This window comes from Melanotaenia boesemani, chromosome 14 (genome assembly GCF_017639745.1).
Source record: "Melanotaenia boesemani isolate fMelBoe1 chromosome 14, fMelBoe1.pri, whole genome shotgun sequence".
Classification (NCBI taxonomy): Eukaryota; Metazoa; Chordata; class Actinopteri; order Atheriniformes; family Melanotaeniidae; genus Melanotaenia; species Melanotaenia boesemani.
In genome coordinates this window covers 24,165-41,089 of record NC_055695.1, presented here as the reverse complement: position 1 = coordinate 41,089, position 16,925 = coordinate 24,165, and the positions used below count along the sequence as shown (strand labels likewise).

The 16,925-nt window shown below is 44.0% G+C and overlaps 1 protein-coding gene across 1 annotated transcript; it reads left to right on the top strand.

Moving 5' to 3' along the window:
• Nucleotides 1-9,622: 9,622 nt before the first annotated feature.
• Nucleotides 9,623-14,497, top strand: LOC121652997. Its single transcript, XM_042006177.1, has 12 exons — nucleotides 9,623-9,636; nucleotides 10,008-10,229; nucleotides 10,507-10,683; nucleotides 10,772-10,913; nucleotides 11,005-11,162; nucleotides 12,065-12,205; nucleotides 12,306-12,516; nucleotides 12,613-12,723; nucleotides 12,817-12,977; nucleotides 13,066-13,251; nucleotides 13,542-13,765; nucleotides 13,872-14,497. The coding sequence occupies exons 1-12, from the start codon at nucleotides 9,623-9,625 to the stop codon at nucleotides 14,495-14,497; spliced, it is 2,373 nt and encodes a 790-aa protein (XP_041862111.1).
• The last annotated feature ends 2,428 nt before the right edge of the window (nucleotides 14,498-16,925 follow it).

Sequence of the window (16,925 nt, the reverse complement as noted above, 5' to 3'; positions counted from 1 at the left end):
CTTGACACCAGAGGACAGAGTTTGTCCAGAGAGGAGTCGAGGGAGGAGCAGAGTGTTTCTGTAGCCTCATTAACAGACAGTAAGGAGAAGTCTGAGTGGGTAGGGAGGGTAGAGGAAACCTCATCAGACAGCTGTGTAGGTCTGAGGGATCTGAAGTTTCTGCGGTAGGACATCATTTTTGGAGCCGCTTGAGTGACACGAGGAAGGAAGACAGAGAATTTAACCAGGAAGTGGTCTGAGAGGTGCAGCGGGGTGACGGACAGGTCGGTTGTGGAGCAGTTTCTGGTCAGTACCAAGTCAAGAGTATTACCAGCTTTGTGTGTTGGTCTAAACCAGTTTGAGATTGAAAGAGTAGATGAGAGCCAGAAAGTCAGTTGCTTGTGGTTTGCCAATATGAATGTTCATGTCTCCCATGACAGTTAGTGGTGTGCCATCATCAGGAATGTCAGAGAGAATTATGTCCATTTCAGAGACAAACTCATCTATACTGCCACCCAGAGGGCGGTAAATGACCAGAATGTATGCAGTGATGGGTGTAGAGACCTTTACTGCGTGATACACAAGTGATGAGCAGTTAGTCATAGGACGGAGAGGTAAAGTTCCACTTTTTCGAAATAAAAAAGCCCGTTCCACCTCCTCGTCCAGCTGAGCGAGGTGTTTGGGTAAATTCTGCATTGACAGAAAGGGCAGCTGGTGTAGCTGTGTTTTCTGGACGGATCCAGGTTTCAGTCAGGGCTAGGACCTGAATGTCTGAGACATTTATCAATGATCTGATAAATTCTGTTTTGTTCACTGCAGACTGACAGTTCCAGAGACTGAAGGTAACAGTGGATGTGGCAGACGTGCATGCCATTGGAAAGGACAGGTTTGAGGATTGCTGTGTGTATGGGTGACATGTCTTTGTCTGAACCATGTCTGATGGGGATAGTTCGAAGTGCGTTGTGTGTTGATTTAGTTGTGAGGAGGTTTAAGCTCGTGCTCTTGCTCAGTGGACTTGCGCAGGTAGACTCGCAGGTCTTTACCCTTTGTGGTCCTAACCCGACGTGGGCTGACGCGTCAGCGCACCATGTGTGTTAAAGTACCTGGAACTGACACAGCTGAGCTCATTTTGCTTGATTGCAACTGGCTGAAACCGCCTCTATCTGCTTTGCCCTGAGCAGTACACAATGGGTGTGACCCGCATCACGGCCTCAACTGGTTGTAGAGAGAAGGTGCTAATGACAGTGCCCCACACCAGCAATGTAAACAATGACCTGAAACCAAGACAGAAACTCAAGCAGTAAACTCACCTATATAACCAGCCTGCTGACCTCTGTACCTGTGCTTTTAGATTGCTTGGGGGATTTTGAAAGGATATCAGGTTTACAGGGTCAACGAGACTAAGTCACATGCAGTGATATTAGTAGGGGACAGGCCAAGAGACTTAGATAAAATTGTCTTGTTTAATTGGCCCACCCAAGAATTTGAGTATCTGGGTATAATGATCACCCCAGGAACCTCACAATTGCATAATGAAAATAACGGCATACTAATCTTCACTATAAAATCTGACCTTGCACACTGGGAAATCCTTCCTTTGTCCCTAATTGGGAGAATAGAAACTGTTAGGATGAATATCCTCCCTCAACAATTATATCTTTTTCAAGCTCTCCCTATTTGGATCCCATCTTCCACCTTCAAAATGTTAGATAAAATGATTTCTTCATTTGTATGGCAAGGGAGAAAACCTAGAATCAGGTTGAAATTATTATGCAGTTCAAAGAAAAATGGTGGTCTGGGTTTGCCAAATTGGAAACTGTATTATTGGGCAGCACAGATGTGCAGATTAGTGGAATGGGTATCTCAGGATGGGGAAACAAATTGGATTAACCTGGAAAATCTTTGGACACGGCACTTTTTTTTTTTTTTTTTTTTTTTTTTTTTTTTAAGAACAGAAGAAGTGGAGAGATCTTAAGACAAAAAACTAATGGATTGTGAACACAAAACGGCTATGGGTACAGTTGAGAAAAAAAATTAGTATACTTTTAACAACATCACAGGCACTTAAAATTACTAAGATTGCTGTTTTTTTTTATCTAATAGACTAGATCCTGGATTTAAAACATGGGCACAAAAGGACTTAATAACTATATACCAAATGTTTGAGTAAGGGACTCTGAAATCCTGTTGCAAGATAAATTTGGTCTGTGCTCAAATGATTTTTTCTGGTATTTACAATTGGGGGATTATATATTGTCATACACCAAATGGGACTCCTTGAAATGATTACCCTATCCTATTGAACATTTGTTGATAAGGGCTGCTGAAGAAAAATCCAAGGTCAAAATAATTTCAAGTTTATATAAATGCCTACAATCTCACTTGTCTGATAATTCATTGGACCTGAAGGGCTTTAGAGGCTAATACTATTATTGAAAATGAAGATTGTGAAACTGTGAAAGAGGTTTAAAGATTACAAATAGTCCAACATGGGAAGAGTTCAATTGGAAGGTCAACATGGGATTTTTTAGGACCCCATCCATAATATTCAACAAAGATAATGCAAGAACAAATTTATGTTGGAGGGATTGTAAACTAATGGGTGATTATTTACTTATTTATTGGGATTGTCCCTCCTTAAAATCCTACTGATCGGGGATCCAAACAGAGATTCGAGCCATTCTGAAATTTAATTTACCATTTGATCCAAGATACTTTATTATTGGCTTGACTCCTGCGGGTAGGTTGGATAAAGAGGAAATTCAACCATATTAAATTTGCTTGCTAGGGGAAAAGAAAATGATTACACTGTCTTGGCTATAAGTTCTGCCTCCTGCTCTCCCTCAAAAGCAAAAAGGTTTATAAAATGTGTATTTGATGGAAAAATTTACTGCAAAGCTTCACTTAAATTTTTTTTTAAACCGATTTATGGGCTCCTGTCATTAAACACTTTGCTTGGAAATAATTTTATGATGTACCCCTACTTTTTCGCTTTAATCAGAATTTGTATATGATTGTAACACCTTTGAGCCACTACTGGTTGTGTTTGTTTTTACTTCATTATATTGATCTGATGACTATTCCTGAACATTGTTAAAAAAACAAAACAAAAACAAAAAAAAAAAAAAAAAAGAAAAAGAAAAAAGCACCTGAACTATAAACCAAGATCAAAATATAACAAACCAAAACAGAGAAAAACCAAACACAAGAACCAGGGACACACACCACGAATACCACCATGAACAATTCCTCACTCAGGAGTTGTTTCAGCCTACAGAAGGAACCAAAACCAGAAAGACATTTTGAATTGGGCAAAATTGCCACCCTTGGCATTAAAAAAAAAAAAACACACAGTTTTTTGCAAAATTGAGGTTTATCAGAAATGACAAAAATAACACTGTCATCAAAATTCAAAAAGCATTTAGTATGAAAACCCAAAAAATTGCATTTATGTTTTTTACTTTGTCGAATGTAAAACAAAGTATATTGGAGAAACCAAAAATACTTTGTTGGTATGCATGATGAACACAGATACAACAGAAGACATAGAAAGGAAACCCCTTTTGTTCAAAACTTTGTTAATCATGGCTTGGAGGCTATGAGAATAGCAGGCTTGGATAGAAATTTCAGTTGGTCAGATTGGGAAAGGAAAAGGTGGGAAAGATTTTTGATTTTTATTTGGCTACCAGGAACCCATTTGGTCTGAGTAAGAAGAACAAAAAAACAACTTTTTTTTTTTTAATTTAGTAATATTTGATATTCATGGATTTTAAGGGGTTAGGGTTAGTCGGTGTTAACATTAATTGAAGTGTCCTATGAGTAATTTTAGAGCTTTAAGTGATTCAGCATCCTACATTGTTACTATGGGAAATTCTTGTTGGCAAGGTAGGCTGTCCCATTTCAAAAACGTTAAGCGGACTTGGTAGTGTGTAGACTATGGAAGACACTCTGTAGCCAGCTGTCATGTTAAATCAGAGGACTTTTACAGGACTGGACAATCAACTGGTTTAAAGAAAGGAGGGATACCAATACCATCCACTTTTAATTTTCCTGACCACCAGTTAGTGTCATGACAGTTTCTCATATAATCCTTGACCCCACTACACGATAATGGTATTATTAGACATGGTTCCTTCTGAATGAATCCTGATATGAACATTTAAAACATAATTAGTGTCACCTCTCTGATGTTAAAAAGCACTATTCTTTTAGGAAAGTGTCATGGTTCCTGTGTTGGGTTTTGGTCTGTTCTTTTTGTTTGTGTTATATTTTGATTTATTTGATAATCTGATGTTTGTCATGGATTATGGTTTAGGTTTTGGGGGTTTTTGTGGTGTTTTAGTTCTGTCATGATCTTGGTTTATAGTTTGTGGTTTTCAGGTCTTATTTCTGAGCTGATCATGGTTTAGGGCAGGGGTCGGCAACTTTTACCATTAAAAGAGCCATTTGGACCTGTTTCCCGGAGTAAAGAAAACACAGGGAGCCGCAAATCCATCTGACATTTAAAATTCAATACCAATGCATATAAGGTTTTGTCCTTTGCCTTTATTTTATATATAAACAAAATTTTAAATAATAAAAAGACATTGGGTTGAAGGTTACTTTCAAGGAAAATACCAAATATCTATTTGAGTGTTTGTATTTAGAAAAAACACAGAACTTAAATTACCCACCAGCAGCAAACCAAAAATGCCTCCTTTCTGTGTGCTGTCTGGTGCCTGCAGTCAGCGGTCTACCTGAAAAATAAAATGACAATTTACTGAACAATTAAAAAAAAATGAATATATGCAAAATAATAGGCAATTAAAATATCGATCATACTTGGTTAATGTGATTTCTGCTCCTAAACCTCAGCGTACAGCGTCTGCATATCAGGGCTGTATCACCTTCATCTTTTCTCAGGACTGTTGCTGTCTTCTGTGAGGCGTGCATGATGTTTACTTTTAACAAAGTTCATGTTGACGAACACCTGCTACACATGTGGATTCAAAGATCGACAGGACTCCCAAGTACATAGCATACTTTTTCATGTTCACATGAATGCCGGGGAAAGCATTCCAAGTATCGAACACAAGTTTGTCCAGTGTGGGGAAGTTTTCAGTATCACGCCATTTATGATTCTGAGTGAAAACGGTCCTCGGTAATATCTTCAAGGTCTGCTGTCAAGTGTTTAAACTTGGACACCCACGTCTTTGTCTGCTTTGTCAGCCAGATCCATGTCAAGATCAGGTTGACTCACACCTGCCAATGCACTTGTATGTAGGATGGATTGAGGCTTAGAGAAGTGACAGTGAAGGATAATGTAGTTTTTCCCTCTCTGAACTCATAGAATTGTTTTCCAAATGACGGTTGCAGTGATTGCAGAATGTAAATACTCTGAATTTATCATGTGAGCTTCTTTGACCTCTCTCAAACTGGTGAGACAGTGAACCTTTCTGTAAATCTCTGGCAAGCACTGTCAGCTGGCGCTCAAAGGCCAAAACCTCCTCTACCATGTGCAGGGCTGAGCATCCTTTCCCCTGAAGAGCTGTGTTTAGCATGTTCAGGTGCTGTCATGTCTACCATGAAGCATAGCTTTTCCAGCCGCTCTGGCTGTGCCAGGAAGTGTGAGCGCTTTGCTGCTCAGGAAAGGTTTCACTTCTTTCAGATGCACGGCAAAGCTTGAAAATACATTTTAATTGAATACACGTTAATTATTTTCAAAAGCCAGGGAGCCACGTCAGAGAGATGAAAGAGCCGCATGCGGCTCCGGAACCGCAGGTTGCCCACCTCTGGTTTAGGGTTTTGGTTTGTCATGTTTAGTTCTGTTTTGATTTTGGTTTGTAAATCTGGTTTTTGTAGCATTTGGTTTTCTGTTCAGATCATCGTTTGTGTTATGTTTTAGTTTTTGTCTTGATTTTTGATTCATAGTTCTGGCTTTTGTCAGGTTTAGTTCAGTTTTCCTGTTTTCCCTCTTGTGTTCCTGTGGTTTCTATTTCTGGCTCGTTAGTTCACCTGGCCTGATTACTCATCCACTTCACCTGTTCCTTGTTACTCCCTCTGTGTATATATACCCCATGGTTTCCACTTTGCTCTTGTCAGATCGTTGTGGTTCATCACCTGTATATTGTGTTTTCCTGCTCCTGAGTGTTTGGACAATAAAACCTTTTACCTGCACCGACCTGCCTTCTGCTTGATCTGCATGCATTTGGGTCCTCACCCCCATTGAACACACAACAGAAAGGAGACACACTGTTTTTTGAAAACCACGTTGCATGACTGAGATATCCTAAAATACCAAATAATATGGAATAACATGTGGTTGTCTAAATAATATAGACCTACCTGAAATACATACCTGATAAAGGCTATGTGAAAAACAAAATTAATGGCTCTTTAATGGCTTGGCGGGAATTTCTAAAAATAACCAAGTCTTCAGTATTTCCATGTAAGCTTACATCATCTGGAACAACCCTAATATCCTGCAAAACAGATTAATTTAACTTAATGGAAAAATAAAGGAATAAAACAGAACATAAAATAGAAAATGGAAACTTCTTGTCATTTAATATTCTCACTTCACAATATGGATTCAGCAGCACTAAATGTCTAGAATATCACCAGCTTAAATCTATTATATGCCAAAAAAAAAAAGTACCATTTTTAATTAAACTTACAGCTAAGTGCCACCTATTAGGGTGGCAGATTTCATGAATCTCAATGCCCCAAAGCTATTATCAAAAACATCTAGACAATTATCTAAACTAGAAGACTCAATCTGTCTTCCAACTTCAAAATGGGAGGCTGACTTATCCAGTAACTTTAATAAAGATAAATGGTCACAAATACGTTTAAACACCTAACCCTGTTTTTGGGAAGACATGTTTTTGAATCGTATGAAATTGGAAGTTATAATTGTGTTGGTTTTGGAAATAGTTGGACCCAACCTGCCACCCTCCGGTGGGACGTGCCCCGGAACACCTCACGTCCAGGATGCATCCTGACCAGATGCCCGAGCCGCCTCATCTGGCTCCTCTCCATGGGGAGGAGCAGCGGCTCTACTCTGCTGAGCCCTTACTGGATGACCGGGCTCCTCAGCCGAAGACGCCGCACCGATCCCCGTCTCCCGCTCCGTCCTTCCCTCACCCCCCATACGTGAATGCCTCCCAGTGTGACCTGATCATATATGATTGTGTGTTATATTAGCATTTCGTGCAAAAGCATTGCTTTAGAAAGCCTTTAAGTAAATAGATCAAAGAGCCCTGTCTCTTTCTGACTTTGTGGCTGTCACGTACTGCTGTGCTGCGGGACCCAAAATGCAGGCCGACGAGGCAGGAGACAAGAGTAAGGGGAAAAAGCAAGGATTTTTTTTTTCTTATTTTGAATTTATTAATTAAATAATAGATTACATAATGACAATGATAATAACATATCTATATATATATATTGTAATTATTATGATATAACATATTATTTTTATTTTATTATTTTAATTAATTTTACAACAGAAACATGCAAACAACAACCAAACCGGTGAACTCCTAACAATGTGAACTGATAAAAAAAACACAGGGGGGGGGACAACAGCCAGAAAACAAAACAGGAAACCAGTGTTACAAACACACACAACCCCACAACAGAAACCCCAAAACCATAAAAGTATCCCCACCACCCCCAACTGAGAAAGTCCAAGAACAAGGGCAAACCAAAAGTCAGGGTGCACAGTAAGAGCTGAGACCTGGCGCGATCCTCACCTCCAACTCAGCTGCGAAGCATGAGCAGAGTCTCGGGTGGCGTAATGGCCTGGGGTGTAAATACTGCGAATGACTGGCCATGAGGACAGCTGAGCAGCAGTGGCAGAGGGTCAGAATCAGCTCCTCCGCCGGGGCTGGCGACAGACGCCCTCTGGTTGCCTGTGGCCCTAAACCTGCTCTCCCGCCCAGGACCAAGTGGACCGCCAGCCAAGGCGAAGAGCAGCGGCAGACGCTCAGGTAGAGTCGTGGACGGGGGCTGGGTGACTGGCCAGCGCTCACAAGGAGCGCTGAGCAGAAGTGGCAGAAGTGCAGCTGCTCAGCCGGAACTGGCGTCGGATGCCTGGCCAGGGTGAAGCGGACCTCCAGAGGAGCAGTGTAGCAGTGGCAGAGCATTATGTTTGTTGCCGGAGACCGAGCATGTCTCCTCAGGAGAGTTGAGCAGCGGTGGCAGAGGTCCACCTGCTGCTCTGCGTAGGGTTCCGGGACTCCAGCTGGACGCCCTCCGGTCCCCTGTGGCCTTCCAGCCTCGTGGAAGCGCACCTCCAGCCGAGCTGAGTCACACAGACACAGCCACGGCTGGATGGCCGGAGATTGGGCGGCGGTGATGAGCAGAGCCGAGCAGCAGTGGCACAGCTCTGTACGCTGCTCTCCGGAGGCCTCTGGGAGCGGGGCTGGCGGCTCCTGGACGGTAGTGGGCCTGGAAAAGGGAGGTTGAAACGTTCAGGTTGATTACTTTGAATGGAATGATATTATGAGGTGTGCTTCTTTAATTTCTTGTTCTGTTCTTTGATGTGTGAAGGCTTTTAAAGTGTTGTTTTTAACGTGCATCATTTGGTAGGTTCAGCACTTTGTGTTGCTTTGTGCATGAAAAATTGTTCTATGAATAAAATTCTGATGGTTTTCCGGGCCTTATTACTAAATTATGACATAACTTATTAACTATGAATATGTGGAAACCTCTTTATTCAGTGCATGTGGATGGGAATCAAGGTGAAAACAAGAATATTCTACTTACTCTCTCCGTGTGTGTGTGTATGCGGTTCTCATGTTCACTGTAGATTGCGTGAATTGCCGGGGGGGGCACACATTGGTGGAAGAGAAAAGAAAAGAAAACACAATTTTTATTCCGGAACACACTTTCTACCAAGCACCAAACAAGCAAAGGTCTTCTTTAAAAAGCTAACAACCAATTTATTAAACACGGGCTGACCGCACCACGACACCTCTAGCCAGTTAGCCAGTTAAACTGAGTTGATGTAGCATGCGGTTATATAGTATAGTATATATAGTATATTCGCTGTTCCCCACGTGCACTGAATGCAGTTGGCTAACTTTAACCCATAAGCACATAAACACAACTTTTCCAGCAGAAAAAGTGCTTCATACCGACCTCTATTCTGCTGCGGTGACGTTTGAGATGTCGAGTGCGGCCGACCTGAGTGCAAATGGTGGTGCTTCATCAAATTGCTTCACAGGCCACTCCCCCACTTGCTGAGCAGGTCTCAGGCAGCGACAAAGTAACGGCATTAAAATGATAATGAATCCAAGAAGTAAATGTATGATTCAAAATTAAAAATAATTACATACATATGTAATTCAAAATATGACAGGGACATTGCCCGACCAGGCGTCTATTTTCTTAGATTACTAGACAAGGCGGAGGACGGGTCACGAATCTGCGCTGTTGCTGACGCTGTGAATTAAATTAAAATATAAATTAATGCATTTTCATAGATAGATAGATAGATAGATAGATAGATAGATAGATTATTTTTCTTTGGTGGTGGTAACTTTGTGGCAGTTTCTCACGTTCGCCCCTACAGGCAGAAATGGTATGTACCAGCGTTTCGGGTAATTAAGGGAATGGCGGAGCACGGGGCAGACGGAGATCAGCTCGAACACCTTGAAGGATGACGTCTCCTGTGTAAGTTAAGTATTGTTCTTACAAAGTTAAGCTTAAATGTGACTGTTTAGCTCATAGCAAGTTTGCTGTGCCAAAAGGCAAATTGTTTTTTTTTTCTTTTTGTAAGTTCGAAATATTTGCATTAATAAACGCGTTATTGCACTCTCGACACGGTGAGCTCGTGCTGTGGTGGTGGTGCATGGTTAATTTTTTATCCATTTATCTCCCTTTTTTTGTCAGTGGAAATGTCATTTTCGAAGTTAGCCGTTGACACGGGCACCAATGAAGCCTGCGCCATCACAGTCTTTGAAATTGGAAAGTTTATTGGTCCCCGCTCAGATGCTTAAAAGAGTGTGACCTTTGACAAGCGTTAATTGTGTGCTGTGTTCCAGACGTGAGAGAAGGTTGTTTTTGCTGTGCCCCGTGTGCAACAAGACCCAGGGACAACTGTCCGTGCATTTGAGGAGGGTGTGCATGAAGGAAGCCCCCGCTCAGGCTCTCGCCGACACACTGGAGACAGCCAAGATGCAAGCAACAGATATATTGAAGTTTGGCCGCGTCTTCTCTTATGGCAAGCTGCAGAAGATCATCGCAGATGCTGAGCCACTGAGCAGGTTGGCGTTTGTGCGCAGGCACGGGGAGAAGGGCATGTGGCATTATCTTGCATTTTGTACACTAAATCAATGCACAATTATTCTTTGAACCTAGGACTGTTGTTGTTTAGACCTGAAGGATTTGAAGCAATTACACATGGCCTGCATTTACATATGATGACAGTTGGTGCGCAGTTGCGTGTGTACACGTGTCAGAAAATGAAAGGACGTAATGACGATATTAGCTGTGCACAGCTTTTCTCATCATCCACTGCCAGTCATCACATTTCTCTCACAGGTTGATCGAGGAGTTGCGCTCCCGACACATGGTGGTGACAGGCATCCCGCCCCCCCCGCAAAACCCAGAAATGTTGCCCTCCACCAGCGAAGGAAACCAGCCACCGCTGGACGACGGAGGGGGGAGGGCACCTACAGAAAGTCCTTGCAACCCCACTACCAGCGAAGCCCCTCTCAGGTGACAAATTTAGTTTTGCCACTTAAACCGTTAGTTGGGATTTACACAAATTACAAAATGTGCATGACTTTCCTCAATTGTGTCCCAGGGAAAAAGAGGGGTCGAAGACAGCCAGGCAGCTCATGAAACAGACAGGCTTGTCCCACAAGCACTCTGGGGACGACCCACTGCTGAAGGCGTTTTCCGATCACTTAGAAAAAACGCAGAAGCACAAGTACTTTCAACAAGATGTAAGTGTGCAGTTTTGAACCCGCCCGCATACATAGATTTAAAGTAAAGTAAATGTCTGTCTCTCTCTCTCTCTCTCTCTTTGTTTTTCAGGTCGATAACGTTGCGAGAGTCCTATACCACATGGACTCGAGTCACCCATCGCTGGGTTTCGTCAGCGTGTGGGTAAAGACGCTGGACTTCATAAGTGAACTTGAAGCAATCGGTCTGTCCAAGCAGACACAAGTGAATTATTTAAAGAGCATCAGAAAGTAAGTGTCATTTTTTTCCTTGGATCAGCAGTAGGTAGTTCTTTCTTGCCTTTTAAAATGAAACGTGATACACAGCACAACAGAGGTCACTAACAAGCAGGACCCAGAACCTGTCCCACATGGGCCTGGAGTTAAGATTTAAAATTTGGTATGGGTGCCTTCATTTCACTTGGCTTAACTTTCACATTGTTCGCGGTAGTGCTTCAAAAACACGCAGACCAATTGCATGTGAGGTGCGGTATATACACTCACACACTCACACACACATACATATATATGTGTGTATGTGTGTGTCATAAAATGTCATTTGATGTGGCGGGCCTTAGCTCCAAAAGTTGTTCCCTGATTGGACCTCTTTAAATTATAGTTGAGTACCCCTGCACTATTTCTAATGAGCTATACTGTCATAGCGCTTTACTAGTCATAGAAAGTTTATTTAGTCCATTGTCTTGCACAAGGAGGCTGCGGCATAAAGCCTGGAGACGCCTGGCATCAATTCGCCGGCACTCCAGTTGATAGACCACTGCTCTTGCACCTGAGCACAGAAGACATATTAAAGTAACTGTGGAAGTTGTTTGATCTGTCATTGTCCTGATCGTCATTGCCAAGGAGAAGCCATTCTCAACTGACTTAGCTGGTTAACAAGAAGGTTATCACAAATTGTCCCCTGCCTCCTCAAAAGTCAACCCTATTGTAAAAACCCCCAAGGTCCACTCAGGCCTAAGACGTAATGGCAGCTACCTGGAAGCAGGCTGTAGGGCGTAGCGTGTATTCCTCATCCTTGTGCACAGGTTCGATTCACCCTCGCCCGGTGTTTTGACATGTGTGTTGGGAACTTCAGCGGTGGGTTTTAAAGGTGGTTTTGGGCATGTGATAGAGAGCATCAGCGCTTCTTCTTACAGATTCCTCAGGTATCAGACTGCCCACACAGACCTGGCATCCAAGGACGGGGTGCTGTATCAGCAGTCGCAGAGCTATTTGGTTTCTCTGGACCACCTGATCCGGTCTCACAAGAGAGACGGAAACAGCAAAAGCCCACGGAGGCAAGTTCTGCCATCTGCCACCATTCCACACCAATGTTGTAAGCAACTGATGTGGAATTAGTTTTGAAAGACAGAGCGTTTTGTTTGCTTTATTTTGCAGGTCCGCCACAATGGAGGAGGACGAGCCAACCGTTTATGATTGCCAGGCTGTGCTCAGAGCTGCCAAGCAGGATTTCGTGGCAGTGCTGAAGAAAGCATCATCAAAAAGCAGGAAGCCCGAGATCTGGGAATGTTCGCTGGCCACGTCTTATCTGCAGGCGGTCCTCCTACTGAAGCACCTGCAGCCACCGACTGCGGTGGAGCACATGACGGTCAGTGGAGTTTTTGTCCAGGCTCTGTTTTTCCCACTGAAGCTCGAGTCGTTGTCTCTCACTGGCAATCCTTTTCCATTCACGTGTCGAGTCCAGATAGAGGACTGGTTTCAGAGGCAGAGGGCTGGAGGAGATGGGTATGCAGTGGTTGCTGTCAAAACCAAAAAAGTCAGCACAAGGTTCGCCCTGACACAAGAGGAGGAAGATGTAAGCGGAATGATGCAAGCAGTTTTTAGGTGGTGAAACGTTTAACAGTGTTGTAATGAACTTTGACACCCCCCCCCCCCTCTCTCCCGCAAGTGGTTTCAGACATATTTCACCCTGGTGCGGCCCCTCCTTTTCAGCACCGCAACTGGCAAGAGGAAGCTGGACGACCTGGAGGCAGAAGACAGGTTTTTCCTCTCCACTGCAGGGATGCCCATCCATAGTGCCAGCAACGACCTGGAGCGCCTACAGGCAAAGTAATGTTACTGCACATGGGAAGTGCCTAGTTGTTCACGTGAGAACTAAGAGTCATTCTCACAAATTTGTTTCCAATTTGATTTTTAGATACAAACAGGAGAAGGTGTCCAGCCAGGTTGCTCACAAAGCCTACCGGGCTGCCATCCAGAGAGTCCCAGTCCAAGAAAAGTCCCAGGCTGCGGATCAGACCCCAGACACCTCCAGCGAAAGAGGCAACCTGGAGGATGTGATCGCGGCAAGAGCCCTGCTGGACAAGCTAACAAGCGAACCCAGGTATGCAAGCTCTTTCAGCACGCAAAATAATGTTTTGTGTTTCATGTTTATGTGAACTTACACATGCTTGCATATATATATGTACACACACACACACACATATATATAGATATAAATGTGTGTGTATATGTATATATATATATATGTGTGTGTGTGTGGAAATACCAGCTGAGCCGGTCACAGAACAACGGGAGAGGCATGGGGTGAGGAGAAGGCAGCCGCTGCAGGCGTTTTTAGTGAAAAATGTGACTTAACCCCCAGTTTTTCTTTCTCATTTATCTCTTTTCCAGCCCTGGCTGTCTTGGGGAGTCCCTGTCGTCTCCCACCGCTCCACCATGTTCACAAATGACCCTTCAGGCAGCGTTTGACCAGCTTCTTCAGTCACATCCCGTCACTCTGGATGGGAAGCTTCCGAGCAAGGCTGTGTGCTACCAGCTGTCACCGAGACACCATCGGAGGCTCTACGAGCATTGGGCGGCTCAGCAAAGGGAGCTGCGTATCCAGCATGCAGTTTGTGAGTCTGATTTTACTGAATGTGTGAGGATGTATCAGATTCAAAGTTTGCCGCAAAGTCAGTGCAATTCCCTCATGTTTGTGCATTTCTCATTTCATTTGCACAGCCCACTTCCCAAAGCGCCAGCCCACAAAGCCACGCTTGGCAAGCTGGATTAAGAAGCAGGCCTGGAAGAACGCGCCTACTACTTGCAGTATCCTGGCCGCATGGAGACCCTCCCACTCCATGGAGGACCTCACCAATTCTGAGCACATCCGTCATCTGGTCAAAACCCAGAACTGGAGGGGGCTTCACATAACGCAAACTGAAGGAAAAGGAATGGGGGTGACAGTCACGCGGACGTTCCATTCAGGGGAGGTCATTTGTGACTACCACGGCAAACTGATCTCAGGCAAAGAGGGGCAGGAGGTCCACAAGGCCACGGACCCCGACCACAGAGGTTACATGTTCTTTTATAAACGAGGCGAAAAGCAGATGTGCATCGACGCGCACCTGCCTCGTTGTGACTGCCACCCGGAAAAAGACACTCTTGGCCGTCTTATAAACCACGGGTCCACCGCTCAAGCTAACGTAAAGCCCAGACAAGTTAGCATGGACATAGATGGGGTGGAGCGGGACGTCATCCTCTTCATCGCTGTCAAAACAATGTGTGTGGGCGAAGAGGGCCTGTTCCACTATGGGGTGGAAAAGAACTCCTTTGGTGGCGAGGGCTTAGACCTGGAGTGGTTGTAAATGTGGCCAGCAGTTGAAGGAGCAGAAACACTGTCGTTTCATTTGAGTGCTGCTGTTTTCCATTTTTTTTGTTTTCCCTTGCATGTAGTTTAAGTAGCTCTAGACTGTTCATTGAAGTTTCATAAGTGTTTATATTTATGCATATATATATATTTTGCTGTTTGTGTACATAGAGGGTTAGGGAGAGAGGAAATGTGTAAGGCTCCGCAGCCGGAGGCCGAAGGCCGGAGGCTGCAGAGCTCTGTGCACTGGCCATCTCACTCATGTTTCCGGAGGCCCCCCTCCCCCCCGCAGGCCACCCGTTCCAGGTAAGTGACCATCAATCCACAAATACAGATTTTACAAAAAATGAAAGATATTTTTTCAAAAATAACAATCCAAAGAAAATATAAATATAATAATTGATATACTATAATCATTGGTTTAATCTTTTATTTATTTCTTTAGGCCTAAGTGGATGAGGATACCATGAATTGAGTAATCAAGATGGGGTATAAATTAAGAGGTCCGAGGAGGTTAGGATTAGGGCAAGGGGCCCTGGTCAGGTTATAGGGTTAGGGCGAAGAGTTCGGGCCCTTCCCCTGAAGGGGTTGGGCTGTGCACGGTCCATCCCTTGGCGCAAACCACCATCCCCACCTTGGTTACGGTAGGTAGGACGCTGGCGTCTCCTCCCATAATACACCGTCTGCCACTGATCCCCCATGCTGCTTTTATCCTTCAGATGAGGTAAGCTTTGTTATATTTATTTTAATATTTATGTATAGTGTGACTGTATTTATTATATGAATGTATATGAAGTATGAGAGTGGTTTTTGAAAGTAAACAGAAATCAATATAAAATTAAAAGTAAAAGTAAAGCAAAATAAAGCTGTTTTTTTTAGAAAAATAAAGAAATCAAATTGTTTTAATGAAATCAAATATTTATACGTGCCTCAGGCAACGTTTCGACCAGAAATGGTCTTCCTCAGGCCTGTGAGGCACACACAAATAAAGAAAAAAGTTGGCTGGCTGGCTGGCTGCTTTGACAAATGGGAGATGTTGTCTCTTCAAGTGTCAGAGCTAGAATGAGCTCTCCCTCCTGAGTCAGCCCCTTTTATAGACTCTGCTCCGCCTCCCCTCCCTCTTCTTCCCGATCTTCGAAATCCCTGTATGGCCGTTTTTTTCAGTGTTTTCCTGTTCTTAAAATTGATTTTAATGCGAATTTGTTTAGCAAAAATTATTTTAACCCAGTGGTTGTGATGATTTGAATGCCAATTATTTTACAATGGATGAATTCAATAATTAATGTTAATTTATTTATATATGTAAAAAAATCCTGTTTTTATTTAGGACAACATGCAAGTATCAGGACAAGGGAAGACGGAGGAGAAGATGGGGTCAGGATGGGGATTGACTAGGGGTCCAAAAGGTTAGGTTTAGGTAAAAATGTCAGGGCAAGGGATAAGGAGGAAAAGGGGTTAGGGTTAGGGGTTAGGGTTAGGGGTTAGGTTAAGTGGATGACTGCCACCAATGATACCCCCCTTGTGCTGTTCTTTGGAGGCCCACATCTACGGACCGGAAGGACTTGGAGAGTTGGAACCTGAATGATACCCCCCGTTTGTGGGCATGGGCTTTCCGTGTGTGCACTCAGACTTGGTGTGGGAGGTCCGGTTCTGGAGATACACCCCCGATTTTGGGGGGGACCCCGCTTGTATCTGGGGAACGGGAGGTGGTAGAGACACGGGAGAAGGACCGATGCGTTCAGCGCGGTCGCCACATGTAGACGTGTCATGGTGGCGCTTGACCTGACCAGCCCTGGCGGCCCGTCAGCCCTGCAGGTGAGATCCGGTTATGAGGATGCACATGTGCAGCGGGTCACCGGATCTCACCTGGCTGCTCTTCAGGCCTGCAGGTGAGATCCGGTTATGAGGATGCACATGTGCAGCGGATCACCGTATCTCACCTGGCTGCTTTTCAGCCCTGCAGGCGTAATCCGGTTATGAGGATATACTCTAATCATTGATTTAATGTTTTATTTATTTATACCCGACTAGATGAGGATGTCATCCTGGGGTAGAAATAAAGGGGCCCGAGGAGGTTAGGCTTAGGGCAGGAAGCCGTGCTCAGGTGACAAGCTGGGTGAAGAGCAGCAAAAGGGCTCCTGTGAGGTTAGGGTTAGAGCAACAGGCATTGGTCAGGCTGTAACCTGTATGAGAACAACAAAGATGGTCCAGCGAGGTTAGGATTAGGCACGGACCCCTTGGTTAGGTTAAGTGGATGACTGCCACCAATGATACCCCCCTTGTGCTGTTCTTTGGAGGCCCACATCTACGGACCGGAAGGACTTGGAGAGTTGGAACCTGAATGATACCCCCCGTTTGTGGGCATGGGCTTTCCGTGTGTGCACTCAGACTTGGTGTGGGAGGTCCGGTTCTGGAGATACACCCCC

Excerpts from the sequence above, each read along its gene's own strand:
- LOC121652997 (XM_042006177.1), top strand. Across the intron at positions 10,684-10,771 it reads ACCAGCGAAGCCCCTCTCAG|GGAAAAAGAGGGGTCGAAGA; the intron begins GTGACAAATTTA and ends ATTGTGTCCCAG. Across the intron at positions 13,252-13,541 it reads AAGCTAACAAGCGAACCCAG|CCCTGGCTGTCTTGGGGAGT; the intron begins GTATGCAAGCTC and ends TCTCTTTTCCAG.